Below are 18,588 nucleotides of genomic sequence, written 5' to 3'. Positions count from 1 at the left end.
GTAAGTTTATATTGGGTCTTTTTTAATGTGTCCAGTATTTTTTTTTTAGATTCTGGGGTGTGTGTGGTGGTTTTTTTTTTTTTTTTTGCATAGAAGAACTGGGATGTAAGCCAGAAATGTCGGGGAGGGGTGAAAGACTTCACCAGAGACAGACTGGAGAGCAGAATAGGTGGATTTACTGAAATATGCTGCTATGGGGAGCAGTGGGTGAGATAGGAGAGGTCTGCTGTGCCATTTGTGGATTAGCTCTTTGGCTGGAAACTAAACTTAGGTTGTAGAGGTGATAGTGCTGAGACTTAACCCCTAGGCCACCAGAGAATCCCCCTGTTTGTCCAGTCTTTGTTTAACTTTTGTGTGTGTGTGTTTTTGTGTGTGTTTTGTTTTTTAAGATTTATTTATTTATGCATACAGGAGCTCGGGTACAGGCCAGAGGTGAGGGGGGTGAGAGAATTCACCAGACAGGGTGGGGAACAGAACAGGCAGATTGACTGAAATACGCTGCTGAGGAGAGCAGCAGGCGAGCCAGGAGAAGTCTGCTGCGCTATGTGGGTAGCTCCCTGACCGGGGATTGAATTTGTGCTGCAGTGGCTGCGGATAGCTTCATAGGCTGCATCTTAACCCCTTGTGCCACCAGGGAGGCCCTCTTTGTTTAACTTTTTGAAAGTATATTATACCATCTTCATAACTGTTAATATTTTTTTTTGTCTGTTAATCCTGTCAATTCTGGGTCAATTTTGATTGATTAACTTTGTATTAGTATATATAAATTTTCTTACTTCTATGCTTTACCTGGTAATCTTTCATTAGATCTGGCATTGTGAATTTTATCTGTTGAATTCTTGCACTTTCTTGTGGGATTTGGTTTTAAATTAAAACAATTTGATCCTTTGGGGAGTTTCTTTTAAGATTTGTTCAGGTGGCATGTTTAGTCTAGGGCAGGGTTTCTCAGTGTCAGTACTGTATATAACATTTTGGGTCAGATAATTACTTTGTTGTTAAAGGCTATCATGTGCGTTATAGAATATTTAACAGCATCCCTAGGCTCTGGTCTTTAGATGGCCCCCATCTGCAAGTTGTGACAACTAAAATTTTCTCCATAAATTGCCTAATGTTGCAGGGGTGGGGGTTAGGGGGAATTATCCCTATAGAGAATGATTTCTTTAGGGTTTTTTGTTGGTTTTTGTTTTTTGCCTTATTGTGGCCACCTCTTTTCTGTGTACTCAACCCAATGCCCCGTGGATTGTAAATTTTTTTTTTTTTTTTGAGTCTGATAATTTGGGATAGACACCTTTATTGCCCTTGTTTGAGCACTGGGTATTGCCTTCTAATATTTCTGGGTGGTTCTTTCCTCAATCTTATTTGATTCATGCACTTAACTTGTGCTGGTGAGCATTTGCATGACTATTCAAGGGATACACTCTACAGATGTCTGTAGTTTCATCTTACTCTATTTGCGCTGCTATAACAAAACTACCGTAGACTGTGTGATGTGACTTACTTTTTTCGCTCACAGTTCTGGAAGCTGAGGAGGCTAAAATCAAAACATCAGTAGATTTGGTGTGATAAGGGTATTTACTTTGGTTCATCCATGGTCCTCTTCTAGTTTTGAATTTCCATTTATTTTTTGTGTTTTTTTTAAAGCTGTGACTTCCCATTGCAGAAGGGATGTATGAGAACTTTCAGGGGTATCTTTTATAAGGACACTAATTCCATTTAGACCCTTCGTGTCCTACTCACGCTCTAATACCATCACATTGGGGTTAGGATTTCCAGATATGAATTTGAGGCGCTCATAAACATGCAGTTCGTAACTAGTTTTCTGTGCATCTTTCTTTCTAGCATTCTAGTCCATGAGTACTAGTCACTTTGATCTCCCCAGGTTTCAGCTCCATCTTTCCATATCAGTGAATCTGTGAGACCTCCTCCAGTTTCTGTGCTGTTGTTCTCATGGCTTCAAAACTCTAAAGATGTATACTGGGTCAGTAGGGCTCACCTAACTTGTTTTTCAGGGATCTTAGGGATCTCCTTTGTTGTCGGATGCCTAGTATTTCCACTTATTTTTTGGCCGTTTTGTGTGGGAAAGTTAAATCTCTTTTCCTCTTAATGTATCTTGGCCAGAAGCAGAAGTCCCTTTAACTGATAATTGGTTCATATTATTTGTTAAAGCTGAAAGTGTTCTTAACCATTTACTAAGTTGATTTTTTTTAATTTTGTGAATTTGTATGAGACCTATAGTTACATTCTTTGTTCAAAGTCTCCTATTCCTTGTACTTCCTATGGCACAATATAAATATGAAATTGACCCCGAAGCTTTTATCCTCTGTTAATATGCCTCTTGCTTGCCGATTTTTACAGTGTTACCTAAATATAGGCCTCTAACTATATGTAGTAGCATGCAATTAAAGGGCATGCCCTGACCTGTTGAAGCACAACAGTGGAATGTGTGTCATCATCTTAGGGCATTGAAGCTCAAAGACTTCCAGGAGCCTTCCTTGTATGATAATTCATGCTTTCTAGCCACTAAAATGCCAACATCAAAGTCTGTTTGTTAGCCTGAATAAGGGTGTAAAGAACTGGTGATCTAAGATGGAAAAGAAAACGTATGAGAAGATCATTTTAAGCAGTCTGCAAGACGAATGTATTGAATATTAATGCTACAAGGATGGGAGTGACTTGGAACCCACTGGTGGTAAGCTATTAAAGAAAGAGGAAGGGTAGCCAAGTAACAATTTTTAAAAATCTTTTTTAATTTCTGTAGTAATTTCTGTGAGTGGAACTTCTTAGTCTTGCTACATTGTAACTGTAGAATCTATAGCCTGTTCTTACTGCATATTCAAGGATGAAGTAATTTATTCAGATCATACCTTGGGGACTGATGGATATAATGGATAGGATGAAACCGTCTGTCTATGTATATGAAGTAAAACACAGCAAAATCATATTTTAAAGGAATTTTATATATGATTATAAGCAATATAAAATTATGTGCTTCTTGTCTTTAAGTCCCATGTTAAAGTGTCTGACACTTTAACACTGTTAAGTAATTTATAATTCCTTGACTTTTGGGATGGTGATGATATACTATAGTTACAAAGAAGAGCTGAGCAAGAGTTTTTGTAGTTCTAAAGTATATAAGAATTGACTTTTAAAACGTCAACTTCTTATGGATGGATTTACTGTTAATTTTTTAAGACTGAAAGGCTTTTGTAGATTGACAATATTAAAAGCTCTATTGGCACGAAATAGATCTTATTCCAAAAGTCTTTCAAAAAGTAGGATTGCTTTTGAGTAATAAATAAATAATTAATGAGTGTATTTCTTGTTTGCTTAACATTTTTGATGGTGTAAGTAATGCTTTTATAGTTAATTCTTTTTTCAAGTGAGTATAAGTCTTCATGACAAGTTTGTGAATGTGAGAAGAATGCATTTTTGTTTTCCTCAGTATAGGGAAGCATAGAAGGTTTTTCATAGCGGAAAATTCATGTTATAAAGGAATGATAGCTCCCCAAATCAGGAATTATTACATCTTAGAGGAGAAAAAAGGAAAGCCATCAGGGAGCGATATTCTTTTGCATTGATGTTTTTTTATTTTTTAAAGCAAACTTTTAAAATAAAGTTTTAACATATTGTAGAGAAACGTATATAGATCATAGGCATACAGCTTGATGAATTTTCACAAAGTGAACTTACTGATATAACTCATGCCCAGATTAATAAACAGTGTTTGCAATTGGAAGAGTGTAATATTTGTTGTATCATTTTCTTTTTTAAAAAAATCCTTCAGTTTTCCTACTGTGTTTTTAAAAATCATGTCAGATTTAGTCTTTAGAGATTTGAAAAATACCAAAATTCCCACTCTTTGGTAACTGAGATAACACTTTAGAGAAAAAATAGATTTTTCCTATGTAGGTCTTTGTCTTGTGTATCTGATAAAATTTATAAAGCTGGTGTAGGGCCAAGTAACTCAATTTTAAGGAAAAATAGGGGCTTCCCTGGTGGCACAAGGGGTAAAGTCTCAGCACTATCAAGCTGTCACCAGCCACTGCCGTCATTAGTTCCATCCCTGGCCAGGGATCAGAGGTGCATCAGACCTCTCCTGTTTCACCTGCTGCTCCCTTCAGCAGTGTATTTCAGGAGATCTGCATGTTCTGTTCCCCACTCTGTCTCTGGTGAATTCTCTAGCCCCCTGCACCTCTGGCTTACATCCCAGTTCTTGTGTGTATAAATAAGTAAATCTTTTTTTAAAAAAAGGGAAAATAAACAGTCATGTGGGATCAAATGGTAAAAATTATTAGTGTTTTTGAAAGCAGTACATTACTGGACTTTTATAACTGAATTATAAAGTTTTGGTCCCTGGATTTACAGGTACACTGAAATGACAATTTTCTTTTTAAAGTGTTATCACTAAAATCTCAGTGGTAGTTTAAGAAGGAAATTCTTTGTTCAATTCTATAATAGAAGATTCAAAGTATAGAAAGAATTTGGCTGTTTAGCTTTAAGTTTACATATAGATGTTCATTAAAAATTGTTATATGTATAGTAAATATAATAAACTTGACATATGGACTTTGCTGAAATTACTTGTAGTGTTTTGTTTTGTGGTTTTCTGTTCCAAGAAGGGGGAGATACTTATTCCAAGACTTGAAGATCTCTGAATTTTAATTTTTACATATAACTGAAGTTTCTATATTTTATAAGATTCCTTTAAAGGGTGTTCTTCTCAGTTCTCAAGAGTAGGCTTTTTCTTCTTTTTTTTTTTTAAAGATTTATTTTATTTATACAAGAGCCAGGGTACAGGCAAGATGCACAGGAGGGTGAGAGGATTCACCTGAGGCAGAGCAGGGAAAACAGAACAGTTAGACTGACAAAATAACACTGCCGAGGGGAGCAGTAGGCGAGACAGGAGAGGTCTTGCTCGCCATGTGGGTTGCTTTGAGGCCGGTGGGGTGGGGATCAAACTAGCTCTGCAGAGGCTGCGGACAGCTTCACAGCACTAAGCTCAACTGCCTGCGCCACCAGGGTGGCCCTAGGCTTTTTCTAATGGTCATTAGCCTTCCTTGTGCTGTTGTGGTTATATACATAGATGTGTTCGGATGTCAATCTTTTGAATACCACTCATTATTGAGTAATTTTTGTTTCTTTTCCTTTTTTCTAGAAGCCTTAGGCCAGTGTAGGTGAATTACTCTTTCTGGTATGCTTGTGTATATTTGGTCTTCAAAGCAGTTGTTTGGACCCACTGAAGTTATTGGGTTTTTTTTCCCTGTTTTCCCTTGACAGAAAGTAGAAGAGGAAATGGCTGGTCCTAATCAACTTTGCATTCGCCGATGGACCACCAAGCATGTAGCTGTTTGGTTAAAGGATGAAGGCTTTTTTGAATATGTGGATATTTTATGCAATAAGCACCGACTTGATGGAATCACATTGCTAACATTGACTGAATATGATCTCCGGTCTCCTCCTCTGGAAATCAAAGTCTTAGGGGATATTAAAAGGTTAATGCTGTCAGTCCGAAAATTGCAGAAAATACATATTGATGTTTTAGAAGAGATGGGATACAACAGCGACAGCCCCCTGGGTTCCATGACTCCTTTCATCAGTGCCCTGCAGAGTGCAGAGTGGCTCTGTAATGGGGAGCCTTCACATGACTGTGACGGACCCATCACTGATTTGAATTCTGATCAGTTCCAGTACATGAATGGTAAAAACAAACATTCTATTCGAAGATTGGACCCAGAGTACTGGAAGACCATATTGAGTTGTATATATGTTTTTATAGTATTCGGGTTTACGTCTTTCATTATGGTTATAGTCCATGAACGAGTGCCTGACATGCAGACCTATCCACCACTCCCAGATATATTCTTAGACAGGTAAGTTTTATTTATAGTTGCCAAATTTGTAGAAGAGTGCTATAGCAATAATGATAATAAATTTATGATACTTACATGTTTTTGTTTTTACCGTTGTTTTGATTGATGCATATTTTTTGTTGGCTTTATATGGTGGTATATTTTTTGTATGCAAAGAATATAAAAATATGCTTTGCACTTGCTTTTTTCTCTTAAAGTAATTAGACCTTACAACTAGGTGAGTGCACAAAACCACTGCTTAATTTTTAACCTATAGCAATAGTTCCTTGGGCATTTCAGATTTTAAAACAGTTTCCTGGAATGTTGTTTTTAATAAATCAATTTTTTTAATGATGAATAGGATTATTATGCTTTTCCAAAAATGTGGGTGGTCTCTTCTATCACCAGATAAATTGGAATTATCACAAATAATGTAAGCTGATTCACTGATAGTATTGTTTTTATTAAATGCTAGATGCATAAAAAAGAATGCAATACATATAAATAAAAATGGAACAAATACTCAACTATTAGTGTTCATATTTCTGATTTTAAAAACCTTTTTAGAGTTTGTAGTGTTTTCTTGTTTCTTTTTAGAAAACATTTTGCCCTGTAGTAAATGTGCTTTATAGTATATGTATTTTTTAAAAGATTTATTTTTGCATACATAAACTGGGGTATAGGGCAGAAGTGCTGGGGGTGGAAGGATTCACCAGAGACAGAGTGGGGAGCAGAATAGGTGGATTGACTAAAATATACTGCTGAGAGGTACACCGGGTAAGATAGGAGAGGTCTGTTGCGTTGTATGGGTTAGCTCCCTGGCTGGGAATTGAACCATGCTGCAGTGGCTGGCGATAGGTTGATAGCGCTGAGACTTTAACCCCTGTGCCACCTGGAAGGCCCAGTATATGCATTTTTAAATAATGGGAATTAAAATGTCTACATTAAGATGGCAGAGTGATAGACAAATCACATTTGTCTCCTCTCAAACCTAGGCTACTAGTAAAGAGGTTTTTTTGTTAAGTCATAGGCCCACAAGGATGGGCAGATAAGATAAGAGGAGAAAACAGCCATACATTTTTGAAAATTTGAAAAGGAGATGATGAGTGGCAACTGGCAGACCTAAAATAACCTAATTTTAAAACAGTAGTTGTGAAAACTGAGAACTAGCCCAATTTGTGTTATAGATTTCTCAAAGCTCTGGATACTGCACATCAAAGTGTGGTACTAAAATAAGGAGACTCATGAAAACTGCTGAAGAAGCTATTAGCTATTAGTTCCTCTGCTGTTTATAATTTTTCCAACTGAACTGGACTTACTACTGATGTAAGGAAGAAAGCATGTGGATCTCCATTGTAATAATTGATTCAAGCATGCTATTAGTGGGTACTAAAATCCATTAGATGAAAGGCCATTGGGGAGCAGGATAGTCACTTGATCTGAAAGAATCATCTCATCTATTACTTAATTACAGAGGGATAACTTAACTATGGCAAGATGAGGCATGTAACATTTTTAAATTTTTCAAATAACATTTTTTTTAATAGACAGGTTTGAGATATATGGCTTAATAAATACTACATTATGTTCAGCACCAACATTCTAGTTTCCATCTATCACCATACAGTTGACCCCTTTCACCCAATTTACAGACCCTCTTTCTACTTTTCCTTCTGGTAACTACTATTTATTCTTAAAAATGAACTTTTTCTGAAAGAAATTTTTGTTTTTATTCATTCATTTGTTTTGTCTTTGGTGGGGGGTTGGGGATTAGTCTGATTGCATTTGTTTTGTTTCTTTGTCTACAACATGCTAGTGACATTATATAGTGTTTGTTTTTCTCTGTCTAGCATATTTCAATAAGCATAACACCCTCTAGTTCCATCCTTTGTGGTACAAGTGACAGGATTTTGTCTGTTTACAGAAACAACTGAGTAGTATTCCTTTTTGTTTATATACCACATCTTTATCCACTCATCTGTGGATGGCAACTTAAGTTGTTTCTAACTCTTGGATATTGTAAATAATGCTGCAGTGAACATGGGGGTACATATGTCTCTTCAAATTAGTGTTTTGGATTTTTTTGGTAAATATCCAGAAGTGGAATAAATATGATGGTTTATCTTAAGTTTTTGTGTAATCTTCACACTGTTTTCCATGATGATGATACCAGTTTATATTTCTATAGTGTACAAAGGTTCCCTTTATTTATGACAGTAACCATTCTCTTGGGTATGGGGTGATACCTTATTGTGGTTTTTATTTGCTTCTCCCTAGTAATGAGATGATGATTGTCTTCATGTGCCTGTTGGTATCTCTATGTCTTTTCTGTTTTTTAATCTGGTTACTTTTTATTGTTTAATTTTATGATTTTTTTATATATTATAGCTAATAACCCCTTCTCTGTATATGATTTGCAGATATGTTATTCAGTGGGTTTCCTTTTTGTTTTAATTATGGTTTCTTTCACTGTGCAGAAACTTTTTAATTTTTAGTCTCATGTACTTTTGCTTTGTTTCCCTTGTTAGAGACATCCACAAAGATACTGCCACAGTTGATGTTAAAGAACTTATCTGTGTTTTCTCCCATGTGTTATATGGTTTCAGGTCTTGCAGTCAAGTGTTTAGTCCATTTCGAGTTTATTTTAGTGTATGGTATAAGGTTGTAGTGTAGTTTCATTCTTTTTATAAGTGTCCAGTTTTCCCAACACGAAACTTACCTTGTTACATTTTAGGTTCTTAGCTCCTTTCTCATAAAGTATTTGTCACATATCTGTGGGTTTATTTATGTTCTCTCAGTTCAGTTCACTGTTCTGTGTGTTTTTATTCTAAAACCATGCTTTTTTGATTATTATCATTTTGTAGAATAGTTTGAAGTTGGGGACATGACACCTCCACTTGGTTCTTCATTCTTAGGATTATTTTGGCTCTTGAGTCTTATGTTCCCAAATAAATTTTATGATTTTTTTTTTTTTTGGGTTTTATTTCTCTGAAGGATACCATTGGGATTTTCAAAGGGATTGCATTGTATATTGCTTTAGGTAAAATGGCCATTTTAACTGTTTTTATTCTTTCAATCTGCAAGCACAGGATTATCTTTCATTTTCTTCAGTTTCTTCCAGTAGTGGCTTATAGAGGTCTTTTACCTCTTTAGTTAAAATTAATCCTAGGTATTTTATTGGTGCAACTGTAAATGGAATTTTTTATTTCTTTTTTTATCTAATTGCTCTATGATTTTTAATACTATGTTGGATAATGTGTTAGTGAGCATGCTCATTTTGTTCCTGATCTTAGAGCAAAAGCTTTCAATTTTCACCTTTGAATATAATGCTGCCTGTGGATTTGTTATATGTGGGTTTTATTATATTGTGATACTCTCCTTTTATGTGTCCTTTATTGAGAGTTTTTATTATAAATGGGTATTGAATTTTGTCAAATTGACAATCCAGCATTTTAACCAGATGATCAAAAGTAGTATCACAGTGAGACAAACTGGTTATGTGCATTAGATGTTATATTCACATTACCTATGGTAACAGTCTTCCCTGCCCCCCTCCCCCAAAAAGATTAACCTAAATCTACTCATGAGGAAATATTCAGACAAATTCAGAACATGGAACATTCTATAAGACAAGTGATCTGGACTTTTCATAAATGTCAGTGTCATGGCAGAAGTAAGCCAGCCAGGGGAAATTGCAAGGGAAATTGAAGAGTCATAGCAAGAACAATGCATGAACTTTAATTGACTCCTTTATCAAGCCAAAAACAAAAGCACTGTTATAAAGGACATTTCGGAGACAATTAGGAAAATTTGAATATGAACTGCATATTAAATAATCATATAAGTCAATGCTAACAGTTTCCTGGGTTTAATAGTGTATTTGGTTCTTAGGGAATACATATTGAAATAGTTAGCGTTAAGTATCATCATCTGCAACTTACTTTGGGGGTTCATTCTCCTCCTAAAGAGCATGTGTGTATGCATATGTTGGTATGTACAAAAAGTGAAATAAAGCAAATGTGGCCAAATGTTAATTATTGTAAACGATTTATGGATTTAGGTAAAGAATATAAAGTGTTTATTCTTTCAACGTTTCTTTAGTAAGATCACAATTTTAAAAGTAAAAAAAAAATGGGTGAGGAGACCATGAGAAGGCAAATGGAAAGAGAGACATTGGAAACTATCAGGTCTTACAAGTCTTCCTGCAAGGCAGCAGAGAAGTGAAGCTGGAGCTTGGGGAGAGAGAGAAAGGATATGGAATCACTGTGGGGTTTTGGGTAGGGGTGGGGATAGGGGTGAGGGGAATAAGTATATTATATCATGTTTATTGTATTGATAATAGGAATGACCCAAATTGGGGGGAGAGGAGTGATGTTTGAGGAAAGACAGGATGTAGTTGTTGTAGTCATGCCTTTGGGAGGATGAAAAGGGATGAAATCTAATAGATGGGAGAGAACTGGCCTCTAGGTGCATGCAATGCTCATCACAACAGAGGGAAAGGTAGAAAATATGAAAATATAATGGTAGAAGGTGCTAGATGTGACAGTGGTACACAGGGAAGTAATTTCCTGATTGTTTTTATTTCTTCTATGAACAGCATGGGGATTTGAAGAGAAAATGAAATATAAAATAGTCATCTGGGAAAGTGAATTGACTTGTGTGGTGTGGCAGCACTAAAGTTCTTCAAGTTAGTAGTCATATTTGTACGTTTTGTACACTCAACTGCAAATAACAGGAATGGAGAATGGTTGAAGTTTTGTCCAGTTAATAAGGAATAAGGGCAAGGGAGACATTATAATAACTGACCATGAACTCATTGCATAAGGGAGGGATGTGAGGTATGTGAAGAGCAGTGAAAATGTTATAAGAGCAATGTATTTTAGGTTTTAGAATTATTGAACTTGGAGTATAAGGAGTAAGATGGAAAGACAGAGTTGATTAGCATAGGATTCTTGAAATTATGAGGTGTTATCTTAGTAATGACAAGGTCCAGGTTATAGCCATGGATTTGGTTCACTGAAGTAGAATAAAAGACATGGATAAAAGGAGGAGTAAAAAGAGAAATGAGTGACAACACATATTACAAAAGTTTTTGAAACAATGACAGTGAACCAGAGGCTAAATTCTTGAAAATGGATGTTGAGATTCTGTAGAATGGCTCTGTAACAAGGCATAATGGGAGAATAGAAAGAAGATGGTCTGAAAAAGCAATGAAGATCTGATTTTAAAGTGCATAATTCATTTGCATTTAGTATATCTACAAAGTTGTGCGATGATCACCGTAATTCCAAAATAATTTCATCTCCCCCAAAAGAAACTCTTATCCATTATTAGTTATACCCATTGCCTCCTCCTCCAGATCCTGGCAATCAGTAATTTACTTTCTCTTTCTGCGGATTGCCCATTCTGGATATTTCTTATAAATGGAATCAGAACATGTGACTTCATTTGTGTTTAGTTTCTTTCATTTAGATAATATCTTCAAGAGTATTCTTATAGTGCTTGCGTCATCAGTACAAATACTTAAAATTGGATTGATACTTAAATACTAAAAATACTGAAATTGGATTAATACAGAGAAGATTAACATGACTATCTCCTCTGTACAAGAATGGCCCCCCAAAATTTTTTTCCCATTTAGCAACGTATTTTTTTCCCCATTCCTTTTTGTTACAGAGTACTGTTTCATTGAATGAAATAATACTACATTTTACTTTTTCATTAGTTTGTAAATGTGTTGCGTTGTTTCTACTTAGGGACTGCTATTAATAATGTGTGTTCCCAATATTGGTGTACAAAGATTTTGTTTAAACTTGTTTTCCATTTGCAGTGGGGATTTGAAACCAAAATTTGCCTAACTCTACATTGCCACCCACTACTCTTTAGTACCTAAACTTTATTCCTAAAAGAATGGTAGCAAGTGCCTGACAGTTTTCTTCCTATATCCTTTTGTATCTCTTTTCCATTGTCCTGTACACTGTTATTTCCAACATTCAACAATTGTCTTTTTGTTGGAGCTCTTGGGCTACTGGAACACACTTTGCCTGCTTGGAAGAAGAGCCAAAAATACCTGGAAATTTACATCCCTTAGTAGGTTGATGAGGTGTATAAATATTTCATTTCTCTTCACCCTAATTGAGACAACTTTTAGGTTAGAATGTTACTGTCACCCAAATTCCCCACATAACTGAACCAAAGTTACCTTTGCCTGAGTTCCCCACAGGGCTTTGTTTGATGCCTCACCCTTGCCTTACTTCCTTGCCTTCCTCATCTCATTTCCTCTTTACTCTGTGCTTGTCCCCTGGGAATATTCCTAACTGCTTTCCTGCTCATTTTTGCTTCTGAAGCTTTAGTTGACACAACTCCAAGATCTTCAGTGTGTCATAAGCAGAAAATTCGAAGGAGATAGAGATGCTCCTAGAGGCAGACCCAATTAGCAAACATAAATAATGGCAAAACTATATTAATCTGGGGCTTAACTGCCTTTCATTTCTCAGTAGTCCCTGAGGTCATTACCTTGTTCAGTGTAATAATCCTTGTTCACACTAATGATTCTGAATTACCCAAGAAAATTCTATCCAGAAAAAAGTTCATGTGTAATGCATTTTAGAAATACATCAAAATAAATGAGATACTAAGTGCCCATTTCAGAGTTTCCTCACAACATTCCACCAAAATGAGAGTGAAAAGTGTGCATGTGGTGGGTGGGAGACACCATATGTCCCATGAAGGCAAAAACTGTGACAGCGTGAGTTTTGTAAATAGAAAGTTAAGTGCTTGTTGTGAGATTGGCAGGCTAGCAGTGTTCAAGAGGTAAATTTATATAGGTACAATAGAACTAAACCCAAAACAGGCAGCAAACAGTAACTCTAGGCTCAGGTAAAGTTAGATGCTAAATATGAAAGAATTGGTTGAAAGTTGATTTAAGAAGCTTTCAGGGCCTCCACTGGTGGCGCAGCGGTTGAGCGCTGGGCTGCGAAGCTACCCACAGCCTCTGCAGTGGCGGTTCGATCCCCGGCCACCGGCGAGGGTACCACATGGCACGCTCCCCTCAGCAGTGTATTTTGGTCCATCTGCCTGTTCTGTTCCCCGCTCTGGCTCTGGTGAATTCTCGCACCCTCCCACACTTCCTACTGTACCCAGTACTTGTATAAATAAATAAATCTTTAAAAAAAAACAACAATATACTGTCAGATCTGCACAGGTCCAACAGAAGACAGGTTGTATTTTCTTCATAGTAGTTGAATGTAAGGGGACTCTGGACTTCAGGACACCATGCCCATGTTCTCATGCCCAGAGGAGAATAAAAGTACATGTTTTCAAGATGATTAACTGTAAGTCTGCTTACTGATCACTGAGACTGACAACTGCTTTCCTTAAGAAGTAAGTCTCATTTCCCATTGCCACCCAATCCCAATCTTCTAAACAGGTAAAACAATTATAAGAGTAAAAGACTGTAGATGCTGTATTAAGGTAGATATCCCAATCTAATTAGTCAGACTTATGCCCAATCATTCTGCAGTGAAATATACAATTTGACAAGCTGCTCTGTTCATGCACAGGTTGTCCAATTATTTTTTCAGTACTTCACTGTCTAATATGAATGGTCAGTCAGGTATCACGAGACATTTGGGAATAAACAGACCAACACAGAGAAAGGGAGCTGGGAAACACAATAGGGACCAGAAGAATACTTAATAAAAAATATTGTCAGAGAGATAAGAGAAGTTGCATTCTATGAGGCTGTAAAAAGGGAAAAATATAGAGGACAGAAAACTGTTGGGGATCAAAGAGATACAAATTCTGCCATTATAAAAGTAAGTAAATCAAGTGGTGTAATGCACAGCATGGACTCTTACCGGCAATAATATTGTATCACATATTTGAAAATTGTTAAGAGTAATATATTTATAATCTTTCTCAATGATTTCAAATGAGTCATGTTGTATACCTAAAAGTAGTTTGCAATTAGATATCCATTTAAATTAACAAAGTGCTTAAAAAAGTGAGGCATAAAAATTTTGGGGAAATGAAAAACAGAGTAGAAATTTAAAACCCAGCAGGATAATTGGAATATAGATTTGATGAAGTTATATAAAATGTAGATCAGAGATGAAACGTAGAGAAGAAAAATTTAAATCAATTCAGTTAGTCCACATACATTACATTATAGAGGAAGTTTTGAAAAACTAAAGGATATGACTTTACAGGTTGAAAGGAAGAGGAGGAACAATACATTAAAGTTGAACAACTCCACGTTCTATAATAGTGAAATTGCAGAACAGTGGATATAAACAGAAGATCCTAAAAACTTAAGAGAAAACAAATGATATATAGATTAGAATCCAAATAGGATCAAACTTCTTAGGAGCAACGGAAGTTAGAAGGTAGAGGAATAATATCTTCAACATTCTGAGAAAAAATAAAGTATAACTGAGAATTCTCCATGCAAGCTCTCAGTTAGATATAAGGCAGATACGGATATGTTTAAATGTGTAAGTCTCAAATTTTTTTCTCTCCAACCCGTCACATACTAGAATTGCTAAAATGGAAAAAAAAAACACAACAATACCTAGTCCTGATGAGAATGCTGAGTAATTATTACTCTTACTACATAATAGAAATGTTAAGTGGTACAACTCCTTTGAAAACAACTTGATAAGCATCCACTTAATAGAGGACTCAAGAATTCTACTGCTCTAGGTATTTACCCAAGTGAAATGAAGGTATGTTCATGCAAAAACCTGTTTGTGGTCTTTATTCAATCTCATTCCATATTAGAAATAGACCTAAATACTCACCAACTAGTGAATGGATCTAGGACTTAGAAAGAATTGATAGAATTACACATGAAGTAACATGGATGACTTTGGAATGTATGACTAGGTATATGTATGATTATTATACAAAAGGTAGGTAAATATTGTATGAATCTATTTATATGCTTTCCTGCAAGGAGCTATTAAAAAAATTCAGAAATTAGATCAGTGGTTGCCCCAGGTTGGGAGTAAGGAAGGGGATTGACTACAAAGGGATACAAGGAAATCATTGGGATGATGGAATTGTTCTGTTGATCTTAATTTTGGTGCTGGCCACACACTGAATATGTTTGTCAAATCTCAGCAAACTGTATGGCTAAAAAGGGTATAAATCACATTAAATCTGACATCAAAAACAAGGTTATCATTCAACCTATCTTTCTCAGAAAACAACTAGAGGAATATGTACCATCAAAACTAAGAAGTAAGCTGAGAAAGAGGAGGTGTGGAAATCAGGAAACCGATAATTTAGTGTAGACAGGGATTCCCATGAGGATGGTTACATTTTATTCCAAGAAATACTTACGCCTCGGCACAAGAAAATACAATCATTCTAAATTGGAATGAGGGGGAATAGCTCTGTGGAACATTTCTCCCGAAGTAAAGTTGAAATTGATAAAAGTAATTTGATGATTGAATTGGTATTAGTCACATAAGAAACAGCAAACTGAAAAAGAATAGAGAATTTTGAGTTAATCACCCTCTACGGACTTAGCTATGGATGATAAGTATAATATATATTAAGTGAAAGCCAAAAGTTATCTTAAAATTGTGAAATAATATTGAGAGCGTGGGGAAAAGAGAGGGTATGTGTGCACATGTGTGTGGTTATATTGATGCCAAATAAAATAGCTAGAAGAGTGAAAATGATTGCTTTTGGAGATCAGAAATTAGGTTTAGGTTTGCAGTAGAGCAGAAGACATTTCATCATAAGCATTATAAAATCTATCAAATATATATGATTGGGTTTTTGTAATGTTCATCTTAACAAGTTTATATTTTTAGACGTTATTTAAAGGAGTCTTTCTTTACACTGAAATATTCTGTTATGTTGAAATAACCACTTCCCCAATAATGTCAGACATTAGGTGAGTCTTTTTTTCTGAGGTTAATGGGTAAAAGATGAGTCCCTGAATGAAGATGATTGACTCTCTTCAGTTACTCCATAAAAGTTTAAACTGTTAGTACTATTAATTCAAATTTCATGTTTTCTTTTTCAAAATACCTTTATACTTAGCTATTAATAACATGGCATTGTATAAATGTTTTTAATGAAAATATACTAAGATTAAAACCATCCACAATCCTATTACTCAGAGGTGACCTTTTTGGATTTTTTCATTTACATCTTTTCCCTCTCTTCCTCCATTTCCCTTCTCTCTCTCTCTCTCTCTCTCTCTTTCTTTCCTTTCCCCCTCCACTAAATTTATTTATTTTTCTTACATTGTTGTTCATTTGTGTACAGTAGTTTCTCCCTCAGGTGTAGAGCCCCTGGTTTTCCCACTACCATATACCCTGCGAACCATCACCGTGTTCTCTTGCGCTCTTCCCTCCCCCATTTTGACATCTCTCCCTTCCCTTCCCTTGCTGTATGCCTTGTCTTGCAATTTTTGTCTTTTTCTTGACCTTTTGTTTAGTGTCTCTGTATTCAGCATATAAGTGAAACCATCCTATATTTATCTTTTTCCTTCTGACTTATTTCGCTTAGCATAAAACTTTCCAGTTCCATCCAGGTTGTTGCAACTGGAATGAGTTTATCTTTTTTCATCACTGAGTAGTATTCCTTTGTGTATATATAATACAGCTTTTTGATCCATTCACCTGTTTGGGGGCATTTGTGCTGTTTCCTTATCTTGGCTGTTGTGACCAGTGCTGCAATAAAGATAGGTGTGCAGGTTTTTGTGTCCTTTGGGTAGATTCCTAGGTGTGGTACTGCTGGATCACTTGGTAGATTCATTTATAGTGTTTTGAGGAACCTCCGCTAAACACCAGTTTGCATTTACACTAGCACTGTAAGAGGCTTCCTATTTCCCCACATCTTACCAGCATTCATGGTTTCCAGTTTTTTTTTTTTTTTTTTTAATATGGGCCATTCTCACTGGTGTGAGATGGTATCTCATTGTGGTTTTGATTTGCTTTTCCCTGATAATAAGTGATGTTGAACATTTTTTCATATGCCTGTTAGCCATTTGCATTTCTTCTTTTTTAAATTGAGAAATGCCATGTGCCTTTTACTAGTGGGTAACTATAGGAGCTGTGAATTTGGCAAGGAAAGAGGAATCAATAGAAAAGGTAAAGAGAACAGGAAACCACAAAGAACAGTAATAAAGGATTAAAGCAAAACAAAAACTCTAGTGCTTCTAAAACAAGAATCAAGTTCAAGTTCTGCTTGTCTGGATCCTGAAGTGAGCACATCATACAAAAAGCGAGCTTTCCTCCCAGTTTCTTTTGTGGTAGTCTAAGTCTCCCATACTCTACTAAGGGAGAAAAGGTTGTTACTTTACATAGACTCAGGATGGGTATCACAAACAACTAACAGGTTCTGATACACAGAGTACTTTTTTCCCCCAGTTTCTCCAAATACCGTCTCTCAAAAGACATATTACAGAAAGAAGTTATTAGAAGAATATCTTATTGAAAAGGGTGACGTAATTTATATGCGTATACTTTTCTTCAGTATAAAGTGTAAATTTAAAAAAATTAGAAAGAAAAATAAATGTAAAATGTTATTTTCCCTCCCTCTTCCAGTGTTCCACGAATCCCATGGGCCTTTGCCATGACAGAAGTATGTGGTATGATTCTGTGCTACATTTGGCTCCTGGTTCTTCTTCTTCACAAGCACAGGTACCTCACTTACTCCATTTAAAAGACTCAAAGTGTTTTGTCTGTTTTGTGTAAATGTCCTCAAATCTTGTCTCTCCCTTTCCTATTTCTTTGTTAATTTCCTTCTTTAGTCATTGTGGCATAATAGTGACTTAGAGAAACTAACCAGTAAAGGAGACAGCCTAGGGGCATACTACCTACACATTTAGTAATATTCTGAATGTATTTTGCAGGGAAAGATCAGAGGATGGGGATGATCAGCTGTGGAGCAGCCTTTGATAGTCTAGCTTTATCTTTCTTTAGAAACAAATTGAGGGCCTCCCTGGTGTTGCAGGGGTTAAAGTGTCAGTGCTATCAAGCTATTGCCAGCCACTGTGGGATGAGTTTGGCATGAGTTCGATCCCCAGCCACAGAACTGACCCACGTGGCACAGCAGACCTTCCCTGTCTCGCCCGCTGCTCCCCTCAGCAGTGTATCTCAGTCAATCTGCCTGTTCTGCTCCTCACTCTGTCTCTGGTGAATCCTCTCACCACCCCTCAACCTCCAGACTACGCCCCAGTTCTTGTATGCATAAGTAAATAAAATAAATCCCTGAAAAAAAAAAAAGCAAATTGAAAATGTCACTTTCTGTAGAAGAATACAAGCTCGCCCAAGGATAGTCTTTGGTTAAATGTTTGGATGGAAAAGATTTTCTCTGCCCAGAGGAGATCCATTTTTAAAAAGGTTATTTTACATACTCTGCATTTCTAGTCATTGTGGTTCAGATGCAATGGAAAATTGGTGAAGAGGGAGAGTGCTTTTTTTGTACTTTCAGCAAGAAATAAAAAGGGAGTGATCCCCGCCCCCAACATGAGAAACTTAAGAGGAGACTTCTTTTCCACTTCAATGGGCAGAAATTACTTGTTTAAGATTAAAAAATAACATGTGGTGAAGAAAAAATTTAAAAAACTGTTAAATATATAGAACTACTATGTCTTTGGACAATGAAAAGGAATAAGGACACTCTTGAATTTTGACCCTTTTGTCTCACCAGGGAGTACCTGAGGTAAACTATAGTCATAGGCTTTGGGTCCTAAGCAGCAGTTGTTTCAGTGCTT

General features: G+C 36.1%; 1 protein-coding gene across 1 annotated transcript in view; it reads left to right on the top strand.

Annotated features, from left to right (window-relative positions):
• The window catches only part of SAMD8 (sterile alpha motif domain containing 8), a 59,664-nt gene that overhangs the window by 28,479 nt on the left and 12,597 nt on the right, over positions 1-18,588 (top strand). The window contains exons 2-3 of the mRNA XM_037495736.2: positions 5,278-5,870; positions 17,417-17,512. Of these exons, the coding sequence (XP_037351633.1) occupies positions 5,293-5,870; positions 17,417-17,512 (674 nt within the window). The 5' untranslated portion in view covers positions 5,278-5,292. The remainder of the gene's footprint in view (positions 1-5,277; positions 5,871-17,416; positions 17,513-18,588) is intronic.

The sequence above is a fragment of the Talpa occidentalis genome, unplaced genomic scaffold (assembly GCF_014898055.3).
Source record: "Talpa occidentalis isolate TD23 unplaced genomic scaffold, MPIMG_talOcc4v2.1 talOcc4.8, whole genome shotgun sequence".
NCBI classification, from domain to species: Eukaryota; Metazoa; Chordata; class Mammalia; order Eulipotyphla; family Talpidae; genus Talpa; species Talpa occidentalis.
The sequence above is the reverse complement of the archived record's forward strand: the minus strand, read 5'-3'. Positions and strand labels throughout refer to the sequence as shown.